The sequence below is a fragment of the Rhinatrema bivittatum genome, chromosome 2 (assembly GCF_901001135.1).
Source record: "Rhinatrema bivittatum chromosome 2, aRhiBiv1.1, whole genome shotgun sequence".
In the NCBI taxonomy this organism is placed as follows: Eukaryota; Metazoa; Chordata; class Amphibia; order Gymnophiona; family Rhinatrematidae; genus Rhinatrema; species Rhinatrema bivittatum.
In genome coordinates this window covers 796,236,016-796,263,327 of record NC_042616.1, presented here as the reverse complement: position 1 = coordinate 796,263,327, position 27,312 = coordinate 796,236,016, and the positions used below count along the sequence as shown (strand labels likewise).

The following is a 27,312-nucleotide window of genomic DNA, read 5'->3' as shown; positions in this document are numbered from 1 at the left end:
TTTATATTCCGCTTATAGCTAGAACAGATAATAGTCAAAATAAACAATTATTTTAAAACACAAAACAAAATCCACAATATAAATAAATCAATGCCATTAAAATAAAATAAAGTACTATAAAAATATACCAGCAAACATCTCTACATTTATAAAATAGTGATATCAAGGACTGTGATGTCAAGGACTGGAGATGGCTGCTTGAAATAATAAACCCTTCAGCTTCTTTTGGGAAAAAATGAAGTCATCTATGACTCAAACCAAGACCGGAAGACCATTCCAAAGTATTGGCCTCTTTACAAAAAAGGCATGATTTCAGACTAGCCAACTTGACTGAGAGCATAACGTCAAACAGGGTCATAGCAAATAATCTGGTCAGCAAGATATGAAGAGCCATTACACTTTACTGCCTTAAAAAGCAAGTTTAAGACTTTAAACTCAATAGGTTGGACAATGGGGAGCCAATGAAGGTCTAGCAACATTGGAGTAATAAGACCCCAATGATGACCACTCATTATCATATGTGCAGCAGAATTTTGTAAAGCCTGCAACATTTTAAGGGAGGAAGCAAGCAGCCCAATAAATGAGTTACAAAAAATGAGTTACTTACAATCCAAAATTGTAAGAAGGAATGCTTGAAAAATGGTACAGAGGTCATCACAGTCAAGAAGAAATTTAAGATTCCAAAGCATTCACAATTTAAAATAGCCTACTTGCAGAATATGTTGAAAATAGGGCTTAAATGCAAGTCTAGAATCAAATAAATCAACTAAATTCCGTTTGGGGTCTTTAAAGTAAATCTCCTTTCCAAAATGATAATAATCATCGGCACAATAAATACCTAATAAAAGATCAACAATAACAATAATAGTAATATTAACAATAAATAAATAACAACCATAAATAATTCCTAAAATCTGTAAAATCTATAATCATAAAAAAACAGCATATTCTCAAAAACAAGCAGAAAATAAAATGATAAAAGTACAAATAGTAAAGAATAATGCTACAAGACACCTGCGCGCGCAAATTATAAAATTGGGCATACACGTGTGCGCGCCAGGTAGCGAGTGCACATGTACGCCTGCACGCTGTTTTGAAAATCTACCTCTATGGGTTTTGTGCTTTGTATCACATGATTGAAATCTGAAACCATTTATTGTGGAAGAACTGAAAATTATTTTGATAAAATAACATTTGACTCAACTGGGAAAATTATTTTCTTCTTTTGTTTTGATGTAGTAGTTTCCTCCTTTGGACCTCCAGCTCCATGAGCCTTCATTCGCAATCATATTTGGATTTTTGTCTCCTATGTTATGTACTCCCTCTCTCAATGTACCTGGTCTGATGACTGCAGCCACAGTCCTGAGCTGGAGGCCGTGTGGGCTCCTTTCTGAACCCTGCAATCATGTTCCCTGAATCCAACTACTAGATGTCACCCTTGAGCAATGACCATGATCTCCTCCCACCAGAAACAGTTAATTCTGCCTCCGCTACATTCCTATCTCCTGCAGTCCCAGGAAGTGAATGGCCCAACTCAGGGATAGAACCAGCACTGCCACTAAGCCATTAGGATGGCCTGTAAAACTTTTTTTTAAATATGGAATTCCATTCTCCCTGATCTTAGACAGGAACCATGCCTACTAACATTCAGAAAAAGGCTTAAGACTTGGTTGTTTAAACAAGCCCTTCCAGACCCTAACTGAATCTCAGCAACAACTATAGAGAGACGCTTCAGAATATTGTAAATAATTACTCCTCTTTCTGTTAAGCTACTCTAGCTTTTTCTTCTTCCCCCAGTTTGAGCAGCCTTGTTTTATTGTAACTTCATTGCTTCTCTTCACTTGTTCAAGGTTCAAAGCTATTACACCCCCTGTTATTTGTAAACCAGCATGATGTGATTGTATCATGAATGCCGGTATAAAAAAACTCTAAATAAATAAATAAATAAATAGATAAATAAATAAAAATATCATAGGTGCAAAATGAAAGACAGGAGGCCAGCAAGATTTACCTAATTTTGGACTTTATTCACGTAGCATTTTGCCTATAGACAACAAATGGATGAAGACCATTATTAAAAATAGGGCCAGCTGGGATATTACTGGATGGAATCATCCATTCAGTTCCCTTAAAATAAATCAGAATTTCTGCCTAGATTTGAAGTGCTGAAGATGCTGCTGGAGATAAGGGAATAACTAGCTCATTTCTCACTTTTCTTCTAGAACGGTTGGTCTCCACTATTGGCAGCAGCAGAACGAGGACATACTGAAGTTGTAAAGATCCTGCTGCAGAACCATGCGCGTGCTGACGTATTTGATGAGGTAGAGTGAAGGCCTCTTGTACAGCCTTGCTGATCTGTGGTCCTGCATTATCTGTAAGATTCATCTCAACAGCACCAAAAAGGGCCCGAACAAGGTTAAGACAGAAACTCAAAAGGTTTGGAGTGAGTAGGGATGGGCAAGCTGATTATGTATTCTTTTACTAACATTTCTTATTTACCGCCTTCCTAACTAGAGACCAATCAAAGCGGGGTGCTCACCCCATCCAAACTGGGGTTTTGCTTTCCATTACTTGCTTTTCATTAACAATTTACGCAAAGCGTATAATGGATTTTAACATGATACATCTTTCCTGGTGAGGGGACTAATCGCTGTATTTGCCTACAGAGTGAGTGGGCAAAAAGGATGCAAGATTTGCAGGTTAGGTAAAGGGACAATATTGATTAGAAGGCCCTGACCTGTTTGCAGCTTCTCTCTTAGGTGGCCACACTGTAAAGATCTCAGAGTGCCCAGGTAGGCACTTCCGAAGCTTATCTAACACTGCGTGAAATTTGTAACGCTAGGTAACCAAGAACCTTACTTTCTGTTTGTGCAGCAGCAGGAGAACTCACTGTCCACATCAGGCATTGGTCAGGGGCCGGTGCTGCCCCTGTGCGAACAATGGCTGTGCAGACACCCCCCCCCCCCCCCCCTCCACACCCCCAAAATTCTTTCAGTGTCTGTCCCGGGCCCATCAAATAAAGCCCAGCTCCCTCCTGCAATCTATATTTTTAAAAACTGACACGCCCACACCCACCCCAGAGCCCCTGAATAGGGAAGGGTATGAGGTACCCTAGGCAAACCTTACAGCCTTGCACACATGCCACCCCCCTGCCACTCACACCCACTCCCACACCCTTTACAGACACACACAATTAAATGATGCATTTATAACAAATTTTACATGACAAAGAACATTCGAAAGCACAGACTTCCGAGGAAAAAATATCACTTACAACATGCATATTATATTTACATGCACTGCTGTGGTGCCAACCAGAAAACTCTGCAAAAAAGACACTTGGAGCTTCTATGGAATTAGACTTTTTGGAATGAGTGCTGGATGTGGGCTTGGCCCTCAGAAAGCCATGATTAAATGGAATTACCAATACAATACAGTAAACTTCCCATACCAAAATAACCCTAATAACCTTATCTATGAAACGCAACATTGCACACATTACACCAGGCCCTAGAACACCAATAAAACTCTTTAGGAAACCAGGCTGCTATAGATCCCTACACAGAAATTACATGCCAGCAAAATACCTCACCTCAGTTACATATGCAGAACACAGAGAGACCCTCACCAAATACAGAATAAAGAGATCAGAAAGTATCTGCTGCATTCGGGAGTGAACCCTTGTCCTGGGACAGTGGAGGAACGCCTCCTGAAAGGGAACAGGAGGTAACTGCCCCCAGGGGTGGAGCACTGGAGGAGACAGAGGCTGTGAAGAGCATCATCACTGGAAGGCCGAGGTCCCCCTGGGAGGAGCCCGTAGGGACCCAGGCCGCTTGGACTTAGGTGGGCCTCGCAGGGTCTCCTGAGAGAATGGAAGTCCGGCATGCCCACGGACACAGGGGGAGCACGATCGGGTTCGAAGTTGGAGGCTGGCTGGAACAAGGAGAACCAGAACAGAGTTGGTGATGACAAGGTGAGGAACAGAGCCAGAATCTGGAGACAAGGTCAGGCAGGCAAAGGTCAAGATCCAGAGGTCAGTCCGAGGAATGGTCAGTAAAGCAGAGGTCAGGTACTGGAAGTCAGACGAGTTCAAAGGCAGGCTGAGGTCTTGAGGCAGGCGGCAGGCAGGCAGGTCAGGAGCAAGCTGAGGTCTTTGAGGCAGGCGGCAGGCAGACAGGCAGGTCAGGAACAAGCTGAGGTCGGAACCAGTAAGACAGTCTGAGGGTACTGCCTAGGTAGGCAGACAGATGAACACAGGAACAAGCAGGATGCAGGAACTAGGATGCAGGAAGTCAGGAACAGAACTGGAACAGAAAGATCCTGGAATGAGACTAGGAACAGGCAGGAACAGGAACAAACACAGAGGCAATCTTAGAACAAACCAACCCGATTGCCAAGGCTAGGAAGCAGAAACAGGAACTTCTTTATATCGAGGGATCAATCAGGGCGTGCCGCGGAGCTAAGACCCGCCCTTGGCCCTACATGAGTTCGGGCGGTCCGCGCGCGCGCGCATAGGGGCATGGATAACATGGCAGAGGACACCAAGCATCGGCGCGAGGCCTGACGCACAGAGGAAGGCCCGGCGACCACCGCCGCGGGACACCAGGGCCTGGCAGGGCTGGCAACTACCGCGAGGGAGGTCGTCCAGGACCCGCTGTGGAACCATGAAGGTGAGCAGGCCCGTGCGCGGGACGGCCGCGGGTGGGGCTGTTAAAAGTATCAACAGAAACCTGCTGAGAAGAATTGAACTGGAACCCACAACGAGCCTCCATAGGTACAGCAACAATGGAAAAACAGAGACAGTACCATTCTTCAGAAAACATTAAATAAAATCAAGAAAGATAAAATATCGATCATAACAGTAAAATCATATTCATATAAAAAATATTTCAAGCCAGTTAATGAATAGTCTATCAAACATTTCCCAAACACCAATAAAATATTTCAAAACATCTGAATGAATAAAAATTCCAATAATTAAAAAATGTTCTATTCCCTTAAAAAAATGTAATATTTCAAAAGAGTAGAAGCATCAAATTGCTCCCAATAATTCTAATAAGGATTAGAACATCTCCTGCTCTCCATACCTGGGATCCTTTGATTTTCGGTTTCCCTGAGATCGTCATAGATTGGGTATTGCGTTCGTGGACCCTTCGCCCGAGGTGGTGTTGGAGCCACCTGCAGGGGAAACCCCCACAGGTCCCCACCATCGGATGGTGAGGTCGGATGAGAAGCAGAGGCCAGCTGGAGCTTCGCCACTACCAGCCCGCGTTCCCCGCAGTTTGAGCCCTTGGGTACCGGGGCTAGCTGGTCTTAGGTAGGCCGCTGCATGGATGATCCCAGGGAGTAGATGAGGGAGCACGGTGGCAACCAGCAGAGAGAGGTTGGAGGCCTGAAGCCAAGGGTGGCACCACTCCAGTCTAGTGGGCCAAGCGAGAGGCGGAAAGCGTGGCCGGGTCTGATCCAGGAGAACAGAGGCACGAGGCATGGTCGCGTCTAGTCCAGAAGTCTGAGGCAGGCAGCGGTAAGCGTGGTCAGGTCCGGTCCAGAGGTCAGAAACAGGCAGCAGGAACAGGAACAGGAGATCTGGAATAGCAACTCAGGAACTCGAGCAAGCGAGAGCGAGGAGACCCGTTGCCAAGGCACGCTCTGACTGTCAGAGCTTGCCATATATACCCAGGACAGGCAACGTCATCACTAGGGGCCGTGGGAAGCTTTCCTGCTGCGGCCCCTTTAAATCTTGACTGGTGGCACGTGCGCGCACCTAGGAGCAGAGGCCAGGCAAGGCGGCATGCCGTCGTTCCCTCGCTGCGGCCTGGAAGTGGCCCACGCGAAGGTCGAGGCGGCGGCACCCTTCCACCACGGAGGAGGTGAGGAGCAGTCTGGAGCCGAGCTGGGGAGCCGGGACGCAGCAGAACCACGACGGCATCCAGCAGGCGCAGCCGAAACGAGAAGAGCCACAGCCCGGACCTGGTGCCGAGAGGTAGGGGCAGGCCTCTTGGGACGGGAAATGTAACATTGGGGGAGGTAGGGCCACACAAATTTTAATCTTCCCTTTCACAGACACGCACAATAACACATTCATTCTCTCACACACTCTCTCACATACAGAGGCTCCCTCTCCCTCACAGATACATTATGTGTGTGTTTCTGCATGCCTTTGAGAGCCTATATGTGACACATAGGCTCTCACAGGCACACAAACGTACACAGACACACAAGCACAAAGGCTGTCACATAGGCACATTAACAGGCACACATACTCTCACACGAACACACACACACACATGCAGCCTATCACAGACACATACAGGCTGTCACTTGCTCACACACATGGCCTCCTGTTGTCATCAGTCCATGATGAAATGAGCTCAATTACAGTCCTGCGGGCCTCCGGTTCTCTTCAGCCCGTGGTGGAATGAGCTCCACCACAGCCCACTGGCCTTCCTGCTTGAGGAGGGGGGGGGGGAGGGAGAGGAAAGTGTGTGCACCTACGGGTAAAGTTGTGCGTGGGGCGCGTGCACACATACGGAAACACCGGACTCTCATTTTAAGCTTCTGAGCAGCTGGTGGGTTGATTTCTGTTCCTCAGGTGGCCTCTCTCCTTTGGCCGCCGGCAGGTTAGGCTCTGCCGGTGGTCCCATGGCCTCTCCTGCTGCTGCCGGCCCGCTGCCCCTCCAGGTGTGCCACCTTGTGCAAATGCACGATGTGCACACTCAGTCCCGCCGGGCCTGGCACCAATTCATTTTGAGAGTAATGCTGTCATTCTCTTCTTCTTCTTCCTCCACTAAGCAGCGCTCACAAAAAAGGCATGCAATGCTAAATCCGAACAGCCAAAATAGAAAGCAATGGGCCCTTGAAATGTCATCTATGTGTAGATCAGTTATATACTCAAAACTGGTTTTGTCTACATTTGCTATCTAGCATCCAGAAGCTTTTTTTTTTTTTTTTTGGTTCTTACACGTTATTCCTGGTTCTTTGTTTGCAGCATGGGAAAGTGGCCCTGCACCTGGCCGCCGAGAATGGTCACGACCAGATTGTGGATATTCTCCTGTGGCACAAGGCATTTGTTAACGCTAAAACCAAGCTTGGCTTAACGCCTCTGCACCTCAGTGCTCAGAATGGGTTCAATCACTTGGTGAAACTCCTTGTGGAGACTCACCTAGCAAGTATCGATGCCATGTCATTGGTAAGTAATACCATGCCGAGCTAATAGAGGAGTGGCTACTAGTGGTTAGAGCAGTAGGCTATGAACCAGGACACTTTGACATTCAAAGTGAGACGTACGAACAGAACAGTCCTCTCGAGTGAAGATTTGAGGACACTCACCCAAAGATTTGTGCAATGTTCTCTCAACCTAGCTTGATGTTACCAGGTAGAGAGTCCATCAAGCTAGGTTGAGAGAACATTGCACAAATCTCATCTTTGGGTGAGTTTCCTCACTCCCAAGGTCATCAGATCTTCACTAGAAAGCACTGTTCTGTTTGTACGTCTCACTTTGAATGTCAAACTGGGCCCTAGTCCCTACACTAATACCTAAACCTCACCTCGAGTTACTAGGTGGGCCTCCCATAGGGATATAAATACCTATCTAGTGTGAAGGCATTATGGTTAGGTTCTCTCTCTCTCTCTCTCTCTCTCTCTCTCTCTCTCTCTCTCTCTCTCTCTCTCTCTCTCTCTCTTGAGGAATTTTAAAAGGGGCATGTTCCAACACCATTACCAGTTCACCCACCCTCTTTGATAGTCTTCACTCCCCTAAAACCCCACAGATCTGCCTTTTTTCTTTCTTTTTTAACTTAAACGGCATCCACAGAAGAAGTAAAGTTACGCAGCAGGGGACCTCGGCACGCGACATGTTGCCTAAGGGGCGGATTTTAAGAGCCCTGCTCGCCTAAATCCGGGCGGATTTAGGCGAGCAGGGCCCTGCGCGCCGGTGCACCTATTTTACATAGGCCTACCGGCGCACGCAGAGCCCCGGGACTCGCGTAAGTCCCGGGGTTTTCAGAGGGGGGCGTGTCGGGGGCAGGCCCAATCCACGTGGCGTTTTCGGGGCGTGTCGGGAGCGTTTCGGGGTCGGGCCCGGGGGCGTGGTTACGGCCCGGGGCAGTCCGGGGCATGGCCGCGCCCTCCGGACCCGCCCCCAGGTTGCGTCCCGGCACGCTAGCGGCCCGCTGGCGCGCGGGGATTTACGTCTCCCTCCGGGAGGCGAAAATCCCCCGACAAAGGTAAGGGGGGGGGTTTAGACAGGGCTGGGCGGGTGGGTTAGATAGAGGAAGGGAGGGGAAGGTGAGGGGAGGGCGTTAGAGAATTCCCTCCGAGGCCGCTCCGATTTCGGAGCGGCCTCGGAGGTAGGCTGCGCGGCTCGGCGCGCGCCGGCTATACAGAATCGGTAGCCTTGCGCGAGCCGATCCAGGATTTTAGCGGATACGTGCATATCTACTAAAATCCAGCGTACTTTTGTTGGCGCCTGATGCGCCAACAAAAGTACGCCAAATTGCGCTTTCTGAAAATCTACCCCTAAGTATTTATGTGCTCATCTCAGATTCATGCCCATGCTCTGCCTATGCCCTGCCATTTTTGAAAATTTCGAGATGCGTGCTCTGCAGCATTTATGCACATGTCTGGGCAGCTTTTAAAATTCGCTAGGCACACGGAAGCCTATCTTATTCGCACAGTCTCGATGGATGTGCGCCGGGCTTTTAAAATTCACCTTTAAGTGAGCACTTTTGTACCCACTTACTTTTACTCACTTTTAAAAGAGAAACTACTCAGCTGGTCTGTTTGAAAATTGGCCAAAGGAATGTAAGTACAAAAGTATCCCCTTACTTTGCACCTGCTTTTGGTGCGGCTCGGGCTCCAGGAGAGAGGATACATGCATACAATTGAAAATTCAATTCTACGCGTGTAGTTTTTCCCCCCCCCCCCCAACCTAAACTCTCCCCCAGGAATGCCTGCTTGAAAGGTGGATAAATACGGCTGCACTGTAAAATCATGCAGCTATATTTAGTTGCTATCTCAGTGCAAATTTCAAACCCAGAGATCTAGATGCCTGACTTCCTGGTTAGATGCCTAGATCTGTTTTGAAAATTGTTCTGGGTGGGGGGTGGAAATTTTGAATAGATCACAGTGGAGGATATATATACGGGCAATTGTAGGGAAAAATCTTCCTACCTTGTGCCTGTGCTAAGAGCATGCGGGCACGTTTGCACCAGTTTGTGCAGGTGGCAAGATGAGGGGCAGAATACAGGCGTGTGCACGGGAAATATTTTTGTTTCAGCTTTTGGTTAGTTTTTTTCTTTATTTTGATTTTCTTTATTTTTTTTTTTTGTTTCATTTTGTCATGGTCGTTCTAGCACATGGTGGATCCATTTGAAATGTGCTAAAACAACAGAAACAGCAATCAGAATTTTGTTGCCTTTTTGGATTGAAAAATGGCGCCCAACAAAACGAAAATATCATTGGTATTTTCCTGTTGTTTTAAAATGCCAGAGCTTCCCTAGTGAAATAGCACAAGTACATTGGAAAATCAAACGTATGTGAACTATTTCACATCCCTCCCACCTCCCCCCCACCCCCAACAAAACCCCCAATCTAAACGCACCCTCTCGGGCAGGCCTCTTTTAACCGCAGTGAAGAGTAGGCGTGCTATGAAAGATGGCTTCTACTTTTACCCGTAGTGAAGAGGAGGGCAGCTTTTTAGTCAGGCCAATTGTCCTTTCCTTGTGCAGTAGGAGCTCCAGTACTTTCTGAGATGGAAACCTGATCTCAGGAAGAGCAGAACACGTGTGCCGTCCAGAAATTAAAATGGTGGTGAGGAAAAAAAAAATAGAGCTGGGTCAATAAAGGAAATTAATCAGAAGTACGAGGAGACGAGTCCTATGGGACGTTTGCAAGCCGAGGAGATGACATATTTAATCAAGATGAGAAGGGTCACATTTTTTTGGTTTCCCCCCTAAGCTGTTTATTTATTTATTTATTTTTGGGTGGGAGCGGGGCAAGGCGTTTTGTTTTTCCTAGCTTTACCCAAGCATTGCAAGGAATACTGTGTCAGCTGCGTTGTCTAAAGTGATTTTCAAATGTTTGTATGTTAGGATACCCCCGGTCAGCTGCAATGAACATTTATTTATTTATTTATTTATTTATCTATTTATTTAACAGCTTTTTTTTTTTTTTATACCGACATTCGTGGGTACATCATATTGGTTTACATTGAACTAATAGAAATACAGGGAACAGGGACAGGGGGGGGAACCAAACAAGGAAAAAGGCAAAAGGAGCAAAAAACTTAAGTAGTGGCAAAAACATGGCGTATAACGGTAAGAAAGTATAAAGCAGAGAATAAACATAGGAAAAAAAATGATAACCTTAATTAAAGTAGTATGGCACAAAATAAGAATAAATGAAAGGGAAAAAGAGGGGAGGAGCAGGGGGGATCAGGGAGGATTATGCTGGGAATGCCTGCTTAAAGGGCCAGGTCTTTAACTTTTTCCTTGATTTGTACAGGCAGGGCTCAGTGCAGAGTTCGGCTGGTAGGGCATTCCAACGGGTGGGGCCTGCAACTGAAAGGGCTCGTTCCCTCTTGGAGGAGAGGTGGGCGTTCTTAAAGGGAGGGGGTGTAGAGGGTGCCTTTGTGGGTGGTTCTGGCGGGGCGGTTATGGAGAATAATTGCAGGGGCTCTTCAAGCCAGTTGGAGTTGTGGTTGTAGAGTTCTGTGGATAATGGTTAGGGATTTGAAAAGGATACGTGAGGGAATAGGGAGCCAATGCAGTTCTTTGAGGATAGGGGTTATGTGGTCGGATTTCTGGAATTAGTGGCTACCGCATTTTGCAGCATTTGAAGCGGTTTGATGGTAGCGTACGGAAGGCCTAGAAGTAGTGAGTTGCAGTAGTCCATCACGTACTAATGGCCTTCATGTGCTGAACGTGACTTGAAACACTGACAACAGTCTTGGGGTCTGTCCAAAATGATTCCCAACCCCCTATCCTCGCCGCCGCCACCTCTGCACCCATCACCACGACACGGGGAATTTATAGGCCTAAAAAAAGTCAATCAGGTCGATCCAATCTGGATGCACTAATAACGTGCGTCCAAACTGGGTGCACATTATTTTAACGCACACCCAATCACCTTTCCTGGGTGCCCGATACAATAAGCAAATGAGCCACCATGCTAAAAAGAAAGCTCTAGGGATAAATTGTGCGTCCCTAGCATTTCCATGGCAATGATGGCAACTACCTGGTGATTAATACCCTTATTCAATAAATATTCACATGATTAATGCGACTCCAACACTGCTTCTTGCTTCAACGGCAAGAGGAAATGTGGAAAAGAGGATTTGCATTCAGGCAACAACCAACAAGGTAACACAATCTGGGTAAACAAATAAGCGTGGGAGTAGTTTGCTTGTTGTGGCGGTTACTACCCCAAACCAATTAAGCCTGATACAGCACCGCACAGATACATATTTTAATGTATTTATTTTACACATTTTTTATAACACGCAAAGCTACTACAGGACTGATCAGTGCAGCATATAAAAGACTGTCCCTGCTCCAAGGTTCTTACAATGTAGACAAGACAAACATACATGACGAACAAGAGACTGTTGGAAGTGTATTTGTTGTAGAGAAATGTTCAGGATTTAAAAACAACCTAAAAAAAAAAGAGAGCTTTTGGACTGGATGTGAATATGGCCAGAGAGAGAGCCTGGTAAGCTCCAGCTGAGTCTTTGAATAGTTCACATGCCTATTGAACACTGTTCTATTTAAAGAGATGTGCATGTATAGTTTACCCAGTTAAAAAAACAATTCAGCTGGTTATTCAGAATGAGCTGTTATGTGTCCCATAGGCATGGTAAGTTATTTTTTTGGGGGAAAGCCAGGAAAGAAGGGGATTGTAACTTTTTTTTCTCTTTTCGTCCAGACCAAACGGACCCCGCTTCACTTGGCCGCTCTAAATGGCCAGCTGGATGTGTGCAATAGCCTGCTGAACATGAAAGCAGATGTGGATGCAACAGACATTGTGAGTGCCAGCCAAGGAGCTCTACTTTTGCGAGACACGCGCAGGGAGGAGAGGATGCAAACTGGTAAAATCCCGAAACTGGCAGGACCGAAACATAGACCGAAGGCACAGGACTGGTCCATCTTACTAGGCCCTTTGCTGCCGGTGTAGAGTTGAACCTCTGTGACATTGGTTTGTAGGTCAGGGATTTCCAAACCTGTCCTGGTGATGCCACAGCCAGTCAGGTTTCCGGGATCTGCACAATGAATATGCATGAGATCATTGTGCTTACTTTGGAGACCTAGTATATTCAATGCATCTTCCTTGGGGGTAAACTGGGGACCCCCGGGAGAAGTTTGGGAAGCCTGCAGTATAGCACACCAGGAACCGAAAACCTTTGCACTTTAATTTCAGTAAGTTAAAAAAAAAAGTACTGAACAGCCCACAGGCAATGTAAGGTGTGGGCAAAACTGGCATCAGATTTCATTGGGAAAATTTGATATGGAGATGATCAGATTCTGTTTCACTCACCCAAATGTTTCCTCACCTCATTTATCGTATCTCCTCCAGTTCTGTCTTGAGTCACCTCGTCATCCTCATCTGCGAGGGCCATGTTATCCTGATCGCCGAAAAACAAGCGGCCCCGCCTTTTATTGTGCGCTCTGCATATTATATGTGATGGTAGCACAGGTACTCTCTGAGCCAGATGTGCTAAACATTTGCCCATAGACACAGCCTTCGGGAATCAGGCCCCACGTGTAGACTTTCACCGCATGCTCCCCCAGGGCCGGTGGGGGAGGCGGAGCCTGTGAACGTTTACTTGCTTGGCCCTGCATTCCCTGACTGCCTCTGCCACTGCCTCTGCCACTGCCGCCGCCAGGCCCAGAAGAGGCTCCCAACACCTTCTCCTATCTCAGGAGCTCCAATGTGAGAGGAGACATGGGTGAGCGGTGGGGGTGGGGGGTGGGGGCTGCAGGCGAGAGGAGCCTTGGGTACATCTCTGTCTAGGTATCCCACTGATGCTGCCTGTAGGAGAGGCCTAGTGTTCTCCTCATTGAAATAATGGCTGAGCGGCTCATTCAACGCCTGCTGCAACCCAGCTCGCTGCCATGCAGCCTCAAGCAAACGCCAGGGGCTTTGTTCACAGCGGCTGGGGTGGTGGTGGGGAGAGGGCTACCTTAACTCCCTCCAGCACCAGCGGCTGCAGTAGAAGAGCATGGCCCGAGATTGGCGCCTGAGACAAGCATAGCCCGTAAACTGATCCATCCGGTGCAACTGCAGACCCAGATACCAGAGGCTTGCTTTCTCCAAAGGCTTTCAACACCCTTTGTGCCACTCCTGTCCAGAAAACAGGAGTCCGGGCTGTAAACCAACTGAAGCTTCCCCTTTCCCATCATATTTTCTTTCTTTTTTTTTTTATATTGAAAGTGCAGAAAAGTGCCTCGTGACCTATAGGGTCACACACGGAGTACTTTTATGTTCTAAATTTTAGTCGTGCTGTGATAAGTTTTAGCTATGAGCCTGCTGACTTCCTTTCGCTCTTTTGGGACACCCAAGACTGTGCGTCTGGAGTCAGTGTCATGGCTACTTAGCTGGCACTACTGAAATGAGCGAATTCCACGAGCAAATAAAAGGCAGAAGTTCCACTACTAGTCTTGACTGCCTAGGCCCTAGGGTAATATTCCTGGAATATACAGTGTAGTGTTCTTTGCCTTTACTTCTACCTTTCTAGAAAGTTATGAGCCTACTTTTAGGCACAGTGACTCCTCCTCTTCCCCCCATCATCCACAAACCATGGCCCTGCTGTCTAAACAAGATCTACTTTGCCCGTCACACCGAGTATTTCTTCCTGTATTGGTAAGCGTTGTATCTGCAACATTTGTCTGTAGCAGAAAAATTCCATTGTGCTCCTTTTCCTTTTCCTGATTATTTGATCAGTAACGTGGACGACATCACAGTCATTTCCCCGCCGACAGGAAATACATGTTCCATGCACAAGATAATGATTTCCTTAATGGCTCCATCTAGGCATGAAAATATTTGGCAAGAGAACTTGAGAGCATCGCCGAAAGAATGCAGCACGTCGCTGAAGTCAGCGGCTGAGCTCACGGGTCGCTTTTCAGTGTCGTCGGGGAATAGCAGACGGTTTCATAAGACTCCCTGAGCTTTCCCCATCACTGAATGAGCGGCTGCCCCATGGGCCACTCAAATGTTGAAGAAATAAAATGATGGCGTACAACCGAGGTATCCTGTGCCACACTTGGATGAAGTAGGGTGGTTGCCGTGTTCATCCGCTTGAATGCGCAAGGAAAAAAATATTGTAAAGGTGAACAAACAAAAAAAAATGGATATAAGGTGATGTTAATCTGCCCTCATATCCTATGTTTCTTTATCTGTGTAACCCGGGCACCTTTCTGGGTTACCAGTAAGCCCTGTTAGTGCAGTTAGAGAGAGAATTAGGGGAGGATCCATTCATGGGCAGCCCCTCCCATTGCAGGGTTACAGTGGATATTCCCCGCAGGAGGTTTTATAGCAGAGCTCCGCAAAAGGCTCCAGGGCAGACTTAGTTGAAGGTTTGAGAGGAAAGGTGGAGTTTTTCTTGAGTCACGTTTTGGGCCGATCTGGAGGCTTGGAAGCCTTCTGAGACCCTCCAGAGTGGGTCTGGGCTATTCTGCTGCCCTCTCCTTCAGAGGTCCAGAGGGTGTCCAGGGAATAATTTGGGACTTTGGACAATTTGCTTGGTAGGAGCCCTGCTGAACCCTCTGGGCCTCTCCGAATCATGTGATGAAGATGCTCAGGGTTGGGGAAGCCCTGCCCATCCAAAGTGGTGACCCGCTGGAATAGAAGAACATTTATTTCCAAGATCTGGGAGGAAGGGTTTTTCTGCCCCTCTTCCTAACCCATCAGTGGACCTGTGAAACCTGCAGCTCCATCCAGGATCCCTTCCACCAAGGATCCCATCAAGATCCAGTACATCTAACTGTGAGCACGAAATCATCTTTAATAAGGGAGGACACCCAATCAGAGTCGTCACAAAAGCCTGGGGGAGAGAGAGACATTCACTCTCTGTGCAGAGACAGATTTTTGCCATCTGGGAAGGGTTTCCTGCTCACTAAAGGGGCCCTAACCCAAAGGGGACCACTGCTCAGCCAAATCCAGGAGGGTGCTTGGTTTCCCAGCCTCGTACAGAGATTCTTGAACAGATAGAGGACACAGAATTGTAAAATCAAGAGAGAGAAAGAAGTGTGAAGCTGGAGATACATATTCATTGTGCTACCAATCCAGAGCTGTTTACAGTAAAGTATTATATTTTTGGACCCTAAGCCGGTGGTCCCTGCGTCTTCTTTGGGCACACAGCACTCAGTGTATGCAAGGTCACCTCACCCAGGGAATTCAGGAGAGGGAGTCAGTCACCCCACTTTGGGACCTGAAAGGACTCCTTTCAACCCCCAATCGAAAAGGATCCACACCTTGGGAGTTAAGGGAAGCAGACGAGCTGGCCAGGGTCCCTGCCCCAAAGAATATAAATAACTTCGTGGCCTCACCCTTGCTGGACCTGCACACCGGGGCGGGGTTACATCTGTAAACAGCTCGACAAATTATATTTTTGGTGAAACCCTGTTTACAGTGATCTTTGCTGAAGGCCTGCAAAACTCTTGTCCTGCAATATGAGGCTCAAAAGGGATAGATTCAGGAGTAACAATAGAAAATCTGGTGGATACATGAGGCCTCTTTTTTTTTTAACACTCTTATATGGGACCATTTATGTGATGCTTAAGTGTAAGGGCAGGCTGTATGTGCTGCAGCCAGGGGAGTACTCAGCTTTGTTGTGGACTCCTCTTTCCTCCAACTATCACTTTTGTTATATGTACCAGCTTGATCCCTAGTCTCAGAAGGGAGAGATAAGCGACTTATCTGTCACTAAAGTCTCCCAGCCCAGCTGTAGAATTCTTCTGAAATCTTATTAGCTCAATTGTGGGCACTGGCTCATGATTCTTAGGATATCCAGGGGTGAGGGTGCTGTAGAGGTGGTGCATTCAATCCTTGGGATGTAAGCAAGTTTAGGGATTCAGGGACCTGTCTGCTACAAGACACTTCCAGTTGCCCTCCCACCTTACTTCACAATCCTAAGTCAGGAAAAAGACAGCGTGTTCTCAGAAATATACTCTTTATTTATCAGATTTAGCATTTTGAAAATAATTCCTGCTCTAGCATCCTGGCCACTAAGCACCAATTTACCCTAAAAGTTCTGTACAATGGGTGGTTTCAAACATGCCATAAACCTTAGCCTGCTTAATGCATTAATACTTATGGCTAACTTACTTGCCCCTGGTCCCAACTTCAGGTGATATCCCTCTGTTCACCTCTGAGGCAGATGCTGGCTGGAGGTCTGGAGAATGTGTGCAGGGACAGAGACTTGCTTCCTGGACTTGGTATTGGCAGAGCTGGCAGGCAGTCCAGGAAGTAGACTTGCTTCTGGCTCTGGTACTTGCTGGGCTGTCTGGGGCTTGCTCTCACCTCTCATCACCTCAAACAGTGTCATTCTCCAAACCTGAGCAGGGCATTTCCTCTCCCCTGTCTCCTGGCCACACCTAGTCTTCTCCCTCCTCGATAGCAAGGGGTGTTGGTCAGCTTTGATCTCTCCTATCGCTCTTTTGGTTCTTTTCTTTCAGGGTGACCTCTGGATTGAGACTTGGGGGTTTTTTTCTCTTTTGCCCCCCCTGACTTATACTTGCTAGCTGATAAATATACATAAGCTCATGCATAATCACGTGGTGGTAGAGGGCCTTTGCCACATTGGAGATCTTTTCCCCTCTCCTCCATTTCCTTGGGGGGGGGGGGGGGCTGCCATGTCTATAGGCCAAGCTGTATGCCCAAGTCAAGGTTTTCTCCGTCTCAGACTGCTGGTCCTTTTGACCTCTAGACTTGCCTTGGCTGGTCCAGGACTTTGGCTTAGGAGCTTAGCTGCTGCATTGTCCTACTGTTGTCTTTCTATTTTCACAGGAGCATACAAAGATGTAGATCTTGAAAAAGTATTCTTCAGTGTAAAGTTCTCATCTGGGCAATGTCTCTTCTCTTTCACTGTGGCCTGTCAGTATTTGTCTGCATACTTCTTTGACTATTATGATTCATATTGGTGCTTTCAGTGGTAAACATGGGATACCTCCCTACAGGGAGTGGAGGGAGAGTTTAGGTAGCGCAGAGCTCACCCTTATACTGGCCTCTGGAAGGAGCTGTGTTCCCTGGGCCAGATGTTTGCTGGTGTGAGACAGTGTGGGCGGAGGTTAAAACTGAGCCCCTTGAAGTGTTTTGTTTGCTGCATGAGAGAACATATTTACTTATCTCCATTTCTCAGTTATTGTAATGCATTTTGAAGTGGTTGTCCAGTCATGAAAGGCAGATTAGAAATCCATAATGGAGCAAAATAAATGCCCCTCTATAAGATTAACTATACAATAACAAAAATTATATTTACCTGGAAAAATTCCTCCTGATTTTTTCCATTGACTCCTATTTTTCTTATTATTTTAATAAACACTACTATGCTCCCAGGATCAATAGAAATGGAAGACAAAAGCCCCCACACATACTTTATGCTGAGTTCTGAAACTCTTTGACTATCTTAAATTACTCAGGCTCTTTTCTGTTTAATATATGGGGTGAGTATGCCCCAGAGTTATTTCTGTTTAATGGTAAACCTTTCTGTAGGATATGCTTTCCGGGACTTGATCTAGGTATTGTGAATCCTCCTTGATATGTGAATACGGACATTATCACTAGAAAAACACTATTAAATAGAATATTTTAGAGAGGGTTTTTAATATTGTGGCTTGGTGATATGATACAGGAGCATAAATGGGTTTAAAAAAAGGTTTGGATAAGTTCCTACAGAAAAATTCAATAAACTGCTATTAATTAATAAGCAATAGTAGCTTGAGATCTATTTTATGTTTAGGTACTTAGCAGGTACTTGTGTCTTGGATTGGCCACTGTTGGAAACAGGATACTGGGCTTGATGGGGCCTTGGTGTGACCCAGTATGGCATATCTTATGTTCTTTATTTATGTTCTTTATGGAATGGCCTCCTGGGGAAGGTTGTGGAGGCAAAAGCAGTAGCAGAATTCAAGGCATGGGATAAGCAGAGGGGTGAACAGAAAGCCAGGTCAAGTGGGGCTTAAGTCAATGCAACAGAAATTAAATTGGGCAGACTAACAGGCCAATACAGTAAAGTGCGGCCGCGGTTACCCTGCTTCTAACCCGCTTTCTACTCACAATCTGGCCGCGTTAGTCCAACCTGCGATTCACTATCCCTTTTAACCCATCCTTACCGCCTCTTTAAATCAACGGGTAACCCTTTCCGCCTGCGGCATGTATATGAGATGTAAACGATCGGATTAGCTATTCCCTCCCATACAGTAACGCGCGCCCCGATTATCGCTTTTTAAACCTGCAGTTTTGCCGCGTGTTTAACCTGCTAATTTACCGCCTACCCCTACCCCTGCGTTAGTGTGGAGCGTCAGGCAAGCCGAGACGAAATTTCACGGGCCACGGAGCATCCCCAGCCAGCCCCGCTTCACTGCCTGACCCCCTCACTCCCCGGGACAAGACCGAAGTGAATCGGGCAAACTTTCCGCCAGCCCCCGCTCACCTGCCCTGGCCGTGTCCATCTCCCGTGCTGACAGCTCCGGAGCAGCCCCAGTCCTCTCTCCCCTCCTCCCGGGGACAGCCGGCGGCGAGAGCGGCTTCAGCAGCCCGGGGCGGATTGGGCGCTCTCCATGGCTCCCTATTCTCTAAAAGGTAATGAGTGCACGCCGTGACCTCAGACGTCGCATGCCATGACCTGAGCGCCCGGCTAGACATCTGAGGTCACGGCGTGCACTCATTACCTTTTAGAGAATAGGGAGCCATGGGGAGCGCCCGATCCGCCCCGGGCTGCTGAAGCCGCTCTCACCGCCGGCTGTCCCCGGGAGGAGGGGAGAGAGGGCTGGGGCTGCTCCGGAGCTGTCAGCGCGGGAGATGGACACGGCCAGGGCAGGTGAGCGGGGGCTGGCGGAAAGTTTGCCTGATTCACTTCGGTCTTGTCCCGGGGAGTTAGGGGGTCAGGCAGTGAAGCGGGGCTGGCTGGGGCTGCTCCGGAGCTGTCAGCGCGGGAGATGGACGCGGCCAGGGCAGGTGAGCAGGGGCCGGCAGAAAGTTGGGGGGAGTTAGGGGGTCAGTCAGCCCTTCTCCTGTATCCACTTCCTGGTACCTGTCATTTCAAATGTCATTTGAAATGACAGGTACCAGCGAACCCAGGATACTGTATAGGCGCTGTATAGCACCTATACAGTAAAATGGATTGCACTTCATGGACGCGCATTGGACGCACGTTGGACGCGGCTTGCATTTGCATGCCATTTAAATACAGTATCGAGCGGTATGTGATCCAGACTGTGCATGCGGCAAACGCGGGTGCGCCCGACACTAACGCACCTCTTTCTACCGCACCTTACTGTATCGGCCTGTAAATGAGTCTTATGCTCCTTATCTGCTGTCATATTCTGCATTTCTGTGTTAGTAGAGAATGCTTCTGCTCAAAAGGAAATCATGGATACATTACCTTAAGTCTTTTAGGAGTCTATGTACTATGTACAGCATGCAATTCTGGTCAACACATCTCAAAAAAGATATAGTTGCACTGGCAAAAGTGCAGAGAAGGGCGACCAAATTGATAAGGGGCATGGAACAGCTCCCCTATGAGGAAAGGCTAAAGAAGTTAGGGCTGTTCAGCTTGGAGAAGAGACGACTGAGGGGGGATATGATAGAAGTCTACAAAATCATGAAAGGACTTGAACAAGTTAATGTAAATCGGTTATTTACTCTCTCAGATAATAGAAGGATCAAGGGGCACTCCATGAAGTTAGCAAGTAGCTCATTTAAAACAAATCAAAGAAAATTCTTTTTCACTCAGCGCATAGTTAAGCTCTGAAATTCATTGCCAGAGGATGTGGTTACAGCAGTTAGTGTAACTGGGTTTAAAAAAGGTTTGGAAAGTTCCTAGAGGAAAAATCCATAAACAGCTATTAATTAATAAGCAATAGTAGCTTGTGATTTATTAATGTTTGGGTACTTGCCAATGTACTTCTGACTTGGATTGGCAACTGTTGGACACAGGATACTGGACTTGACGTACCCTTGGTCTGACCCAGCATAGCAGATCTTATGTTTTAACCAGCATGGTAATATGAGTTACCTCCTGGTTTTAAAGCCAGCATTACATTGGTTCCAAACTAATGATATGGAAAATGTGGCAGAATTACCATGGCCATATTTAAGACAGTGCGGCCATGGCAACATTGCCACGCTCAGCATATGTTTCCCTGCATTAAATGACACTTTCATCTATCCCACAACTTACTCAAATGTGGGTTTCCAGGCGCCCTCCAACCATAACTCCCTCCAGTACCCCCAGCCCCTTGCCAAACTGATATCTGGCCTCCAGGACCCTCTGTAATCCCCACCCCTCATTAAACTTTGGTCAGGAGTAGGGAAACCAGCTCCCTTCTGTTAATAAAGGAATCAAGAGTCTTTTATGAAAGTAAATGGACATCACAGGGTGGATAAGACCTGGGAGCTTTGTGGACCCAGAGACCCAGTTTCTGGTGGGATGGGATTACAAGCATGGACATACCTGGGAACGCTCAGAATTTCACCTTGAGATTCAGGGAATTTGCATCAATTGCAGGGTCTCAGGGAAACACTAGAAATCTCAGGGCCTCTCTGTATTCAGCTCAGCCACTCCCCTTCCTCAATAAGCCTGCAGAGAACAGCGAGCCTGGCGTAGACGCTGCAAGCAGAAAGTGGGGAGAATCTGGAGAGGGGCTGCAATACCCACAAAAACTCAGTCTGCAGCTGTGATTCCAGTATTTGGGACTCATTCTGCCAAGGGTAGCATGAGGATGCATAAGTCATGGAGCTGGGACCTATAGGGGGTGGGAGCAAAGGGAGTGCTGGGATCAGGGAGAGAGGAAGGGGAAGAATGCTGGGAGGGAGACGGATGATGATGGAGGGTGGAAGAAAGAGAGAAACTGTGGGGGTGGGGGGCTGGAGGAGGAAAAGCTGTGGTGGGGGAGTAGAAAACAGAAATCTTATTCCATTCCTCCCCCCCCCCGCCATCTGCTAATCCAGCAATTCTCAATTGGTGTGTTGCGACACACCAGTGTGTCGCCAAGATGAGCAGGTATGTCGCAGCTCCTAGTGTTCCCCGGTTGTGCTTCCCTTCTCCCTTTTTCCTGCCCCTACGGGCCAATGGGAAGCCTCCTCCCTTCTTCCTGCCCCCACTGCCCAATGGGAAGCCTCCTCCTCCGCCAAGGGAGCTCATCCCCATGGCAGCAAAGAGGAAAACCCAACCTCCATTCTTCCTGCCCCTGCAGGCCAATAGGAAGCCTCCTCCCTTCTTCCTGTCAGTGGGAGGAAGCCTCTGATTGGCCGGTGAGGCAGCAAGAAGGGACATCGCATAGCCCAGGGGTGATATGGTTTGAGGGGGGCTGAGAGGAGTGGCAGGCCAGTGGCGGCAAAGAAGTCTGACCCCGACCAAGCAAGGCTGCCATGGGAGCTCATCCTCTTGGCAGTGTGATGGAGTTTATGTCTCCAGGCTGAGAACCAGAGAATCAATGGGGGAAAACTCAAAAGGGAGGGTAAAGAGACCAGCCTTTTGTTTCTTCCACCAAGAGAGACCAGAAAGCAGTTGCAGCTGTCGAAAGGGGTAGGCAGGATGACTGGACCAATCAGGATAGTTCAGGGGAAGGGCCTAGGGCCTATAAAAAGGGAACCTCAGGAGATCTACTTCAGTCTCCCTTGAGAAGCTCGGAAGATGACAAGCGCTCTTGGAGCAATAAAATCTGGTGGGATCCAGAATCTTGACTCTCTAAAGAAACGAGCAAGGTTTGCTGGCATTTATTCTTCTTTGGGATTTGTTCTTTTCTGTTTGGACTTACTGAAATTGTGGGCTGAGACTAAAAGACTTATAAACTCATTACTCTGTTAATTAACTGGGTGGTTAGACTATCTTAGGCCATGGGGTTTCTGTGGCTCCATGGATAAGTCTCTGTCTGTGGAGACCAGGAGAAGAGGGGGTTCAAGGCCCCAGTCAGGAGGACACTTAAGACTTATCCCGGCAAGTAAATCATTAGCCATGATCACAAGGAGGGCTACAAAACCCATTAGTCACACTTCCAGAAGACAGGGACAGGCAGCAAACCCCAGGATGGTATTACTGATGGCGAAGAAGCCTGACCACAAGGCTGCCACAGGAGCTCATACCTATAGCAGCAAAGAGGAAGCCTGACCCCAATGAAGCAACACCACCATGGGAGCCCATCTCTGTGGCAGTGAAAAAGAAGGCCCACCAAAGTAAAGCCACAGCAGAAATGGAGTCCATGCCTACAGCAAAGGAAGAGGTTTGGTGGTGAGGCCCATTGCATGTAAGTGTGAATGGGAGTCTGGGTGAGAGCTTCTGGGGGTGTAAATGGGAGCAAGAGCATTTGTGTGTGATTGAGAGAGAGATTAGTCAGGAAAATGACCAGTGTGTGCGTGTGTGAGAGACAGAAACTGGTCAGGACAATGACTTGTGGGTGTGAGAGACAGAGACTGGTCAGGGAGGTGACTGGTTGTGGGCCCTAAGACAGAGGATTGTGACATCCATTTTAATTATTGGGCATTATGTGATCTGTCTGCTGTTTTAAATATTTTATTGATATTTGGGCAATTTTAAATAATGTTTTTGAGTTTTTAATTGTTGGATGTTATTCTGTTCAGCAGCTGTTTTGTAACATTTGTTAGTATAGTTTTACAATTATTTCTGTGTGGGGCTCTATAGTAGCTTAGCTTGTTCTGTTTTCCTAATAGGAGGTGTATTAGTATTTAGGGCCTGATTTAATATTTGTAGTGTTGCCTTTTCATAGATAGGGTTGTTACTGTTTGAGTGAGTTCTATAATACAAGTGTAACTGAGTGCAGGTTAGTTTGTGTGCATTATTGTAGATCTTGGGACTATGTTAGGTGCTATATCTCTCTTTCCATTTCTGCAGGTTTGCACTGCATGAGAGTGGCTTTTTTGGTTTTCCATTCCAGTTTCTGTCTCCATATTTATAATTTGTGGTCTTTCTGTACTTGGTGAAGGTCAGTTCTGGGTGTGTGACTGAGGTGAGGTATTTTACTAGCATGTAGGCATTTGAATCAATCTTATTTGTTGTGTTTTCTCAATAGGACATGCATTGGTAGTAAATTACTGTCTTTTCATAAGGAGGGCTATTGCGCCTGATAGTAGAGGGAGTTTGTTTTGCTGTTACTGAGATGTTATCAGAACCAGAATATCTTTTTTTTATATGGTGAGTTGTACAGGGAATGCCCTAGTTCCTCTCTGCACCCATTGTTAGGGGTCAAGGGGGTTCCTGAGGATGCAGAATGTATGTTTACATTTAGCCCCGTGACGGTCACATGTTCAGTGTGTCACGCATGTGAGAACCATCTGTCAGGTGTGTCCCGGCCAAAAAAAAGAGTGAGAACCACTGTGCTAATCAACAGCAATTTCAAGGTGACTACAACTCAAAAGTTCCCAGATGTGAGCATGGAGACCTTATATCAGTTTGGTGGGTGCATTATTTGGGGAGGGGGAGTAGGGTTGGAAGCCATAGCTATATTTTTGTGGGTCTGGGCACTTAAAACCCAAGTGAGCGTGACCTATTAATGCTGCTAAAGTTAACTACACCTCCTGAGACCAACTTTTCCAACATAGTAGACAGTTTGAAGCCTCATGCACATTAACGCTGAATAGTACATTGGTAGGCCATTGATTGGATTATCTGTTATCTGGTAATTTCTATACCATGGAAGAAATATCAACACAGACTTACCACCAAATGGAGTGATACTTTTTGCAGTGTTTTACGTGGCACAGTAGACTGAAAATCTGTAACAGTCACCGGTACAATTCAAAGAGGAACTAGTACATTTTTGCATAGCTGATAGCCAATTTGAATATTTGCCAGATATGTACAATACCTGTATATGCATATTTTTTTTTCTAGCAAGGACAGACTCCGCTGCACCTTGCTGCAGAGAATGACCATTCTGAAGTGGTCAAACTCTTCCTGAAGTATAAACCTGAGCTGGTAATCTCGGCCAACATAGAAGGGTCTACCTGTGCGCACATAGCAGCCGCCAAGGGCAGTGTAGCCGTGATCAAGGAGTTCCTGAAGTTCGACAGAGTTGGTGTGACAAGCGCACGCAACAAGGTAACAGCACCATATTCTTGCTGCTTGCAACGTAACAAGGTGAGGGCATCACATTTTCATTCTTTTTACGATGAAAAATGTGCTAACATTCTGTTATCAATGCTTCTTTCTGTGTACCTCAAAGTGAGAGCATCACATTTTCAGTCTCTCTCTGTATCGCACCGAGGGAATTACTGTATGGTTTCCTTGGCTCGCTGAGTAACCAGGTGAGGTCCAAGGCAAAATATCCTCTTTTCCGAGGAAAAGATTTCCACACCTGCAGTTTTTCATAGGCTTTTTTTCCCCAAGCAATGCTCCCCTCTTCCATGGCATTTTAGTATCACTCTTCAAGAATTAACAACAATCTGCAAAACTTCAATGGCAATACCCCTCAAATCACAATTACCAAAAAATATTTTCAGTGTGTGAGGGAAACTGTAAAATACAGTGTTAGATTCTTATTTAATTATTAAAAGATCAGGAATCGGTATCAGAGTATTCAGTGCTGCAATCTCCTGGGCTTGCCCGCAAAGGGCCACAACCCATCTCATATACACGCACTTATTGTAACATCATTTACTTCATCCCGTTTAATATGTTTTTTTGCTTTTACTTCATAAGTGAAATCTATTCTGAATATTACCCTGTAAAATACCCTTAAGTGAATTCTCTCAATATTTTAATACAACTTATCTCTTTTTTTTTGCTACTATCTGCGATGTCGCCGTCTACGTTGCTGCTTCTTATTGTTGCCTGCCCGACATTGACAATGTTTCGACGTGCAATTCACGCCTGCTTCAGGGGACTTATCTTTGTTCTTTGTAGCTGATCCTAGCTGAACCCAGCAACTCACACATGTTCAAAAAAATGGCGCGTCTAACACTAACATTTCCTCCTCCTGTGCCAAAATGAATCTCTAGTGAATCCTTACCTGGGCGAACTGGGAACGAACTGGTAATGGCGAGGGCGCACGGATCTATTAAAATCCCCCCATTTACACGGTATAAGTGGCATTTGTGCGCCTAGGCTTGTGTCCATTTACACATGTGCGCGCGGTCAGGCAGTTTTATAACTTGTGCGCATTTACGCGCCTACGTTATAAGATGGCCGCACCCCTGGGCGCAGGCCGACAAACGCGTGCACATATGTGCCTGTTTAAAAGTTACCGTCCCTGTTTTTCTGCTATAGCTTTGTCATCCCTAAGTTCCCCTTGTACCCTTTGTTCATCTAATGGTTCAACTGACTCCGTTGCAGGCTTTTCACTTCGAATGTACCTGGAAAAGATGCTATTGTTAGATTTTGTTCCATGGCAAGCTTCTTTTCAAATTCTTTGCATTTAACTTGTCAGTGCTTATGCTGTTTCCAGTTTTCTTCACTCAGATCCCTTTTCTATTTCTTGAAATTTATTATTCTTTTTTAGCTATTATAGCCTCTCTCACCTCACCTTTTAACCACGTCAATAGTCTTTTAGCCTTCTTTCCGCCTTTTCTAATGCATGGAATACATCTGGTCTGGGCTTCCAAGATGATATTTTTAAACAATGGCCATGCCTGAAGTAAACTAACTCATACCCTTTGTACCTGCTTCTTTCAGTTTTTTCCTAACCATTCTCCTCATTTTATCATTGTCACGCTCTTGAAAGTTAAATGTCATTGCAGTAGATTTCTTTAGTGTCCTCCCTTCAGGTATTAAGTCAAATCTGATAATGTTGCGATCACTATTGCCAGATGGCTCCAACCCTGTTACCTCTTGCACAAAATCCTGTGTTCCCCTAAGGACTAGGTCTAAAATAGTTTCCACTCTTGGTGGTTCTTGTACCAGCTGCTCCATGAAGCAGTCATTTCTCTCATCTAGGAACTTTACTTCTGTAGAATATCCTGATGTAACATTCACCCAGTCAATACTGGGATAATTGAAATCATCCATTGTTACTGTGCTGCTGATTTTGTTAGCTTCCCTAATTTATTTTAGCATTTCATTGTCTGTTTGTTCATTCTGGCCAGGTGGATGGCAATACACCCCTACTGCTATTTTATTCCTCTTTTTGCCTAGAATGCTTTCTTTCTATAAAGATTCAACATTTCATTTCATTTCCTGCAGGGCTTATATCAGTTTGACAATGCCCTCTTTAATATATAGTGCCATCCTTCCACCAATTTAATCCATTCTATCATGTCAATATAATTTGTACCCTAGTATCAGTGTCCCATTGGTTATTCTCCTTCCACCAGGTCTCTGAGATGCCTGTTATTTCTACCTCTTCATTCCTCTTCATTCTAACTCTCCCATCTTATTCTGTAGACTTCTAGCATTTGTATACAGACATTTTAAGATAAGTTTTTTGTTTGTATTAACAACTTGCTTATCAGTCAACAGGGGTAATTTGGAATCTTTCTGCAGTCAGCTCTGTACTTAAAGGCACCTGGTCCACGTCAGCATTTATTGCAAACTCTCTCCTGGGATACCCTAATTTCCCTGTTCTGTTAGTATCCTTCTAAGATACATCACTCCAAACCATGCGCTTTTGAGCAACTATCGGCTTTCCTCCTTCATCTAGTTTAAAAGCTGTGCTGTCTCCTTTTTAAAGGTTAACTCTAGTTAAGGTGGAGCCCATCCTTTCAGAAAAGGCCCCCCCCCTCCCCAAAATAATTCCCAGTTCCTATCAAACTTAAAACCTTCTTCCCTGCACCATTGTTTCATCCACGCATTTAGACTCTGAAGCTCTGGGGACCGGCCTGTGGACTGGGAAGCATTTCTGAGAATGCTATACTGGGGGTTCTGAATTTCAACTTTCTACCTAAAATCCTAAATTTGGCTTCCAGAACTTCCCTTTTGCACTTTCCTATGTAATTGGTGTCAACATGTACCAAGACAGCCAGCTCCTCCCCAACACTATCTAACATATTATCTATAGACCTTCACACCAGGGAGGCAACTTACCAAGCAATCCTCACTTCCACCAGCCACCCAACAATCTAGCTTCCCAATAAGTGAATCACCAACTATGACAGCTGCCCTAACCCTTCCCTCCTGAGCACCCGGTGTGAGAAGATACCACA

General features: G+C 46.4%; 1 protein-coding gene across 1 annotated transcript in view; it reads left to right on the top strand.

Annotated features, from left to right (window-relative positions):
* The window catches only part of LOC115083407 (serine/threonine-protein phosphatase 6 regulatory ankyrin repeat subunit A-like), a 190,340-nt gene that overhangs the window by 115,243 nt on the left and 47,785 nt on the right, over positions 1–27,312 (top strand). Inside the window, exons 16-19 of the mRNA XM_029587212.1 lie at positions 2,223–2,321; positions 6,989–7,189; positions 11,923–12,021; positions 24,068–24,274. Of these exons, the coding sequence (XP_029443072.1) occupies positions 2,223–2,321; positions 6,989–7,189; positions 11,923–12,021; positions 24,068–24,274 (606 nt within the window). The remainder of the gene's footprint in view (positions 1–2,222; positions 2,322–6,988; positions 7,190–11,922; positions 12,022–24,067; positions 24,275–27,312) is intronic.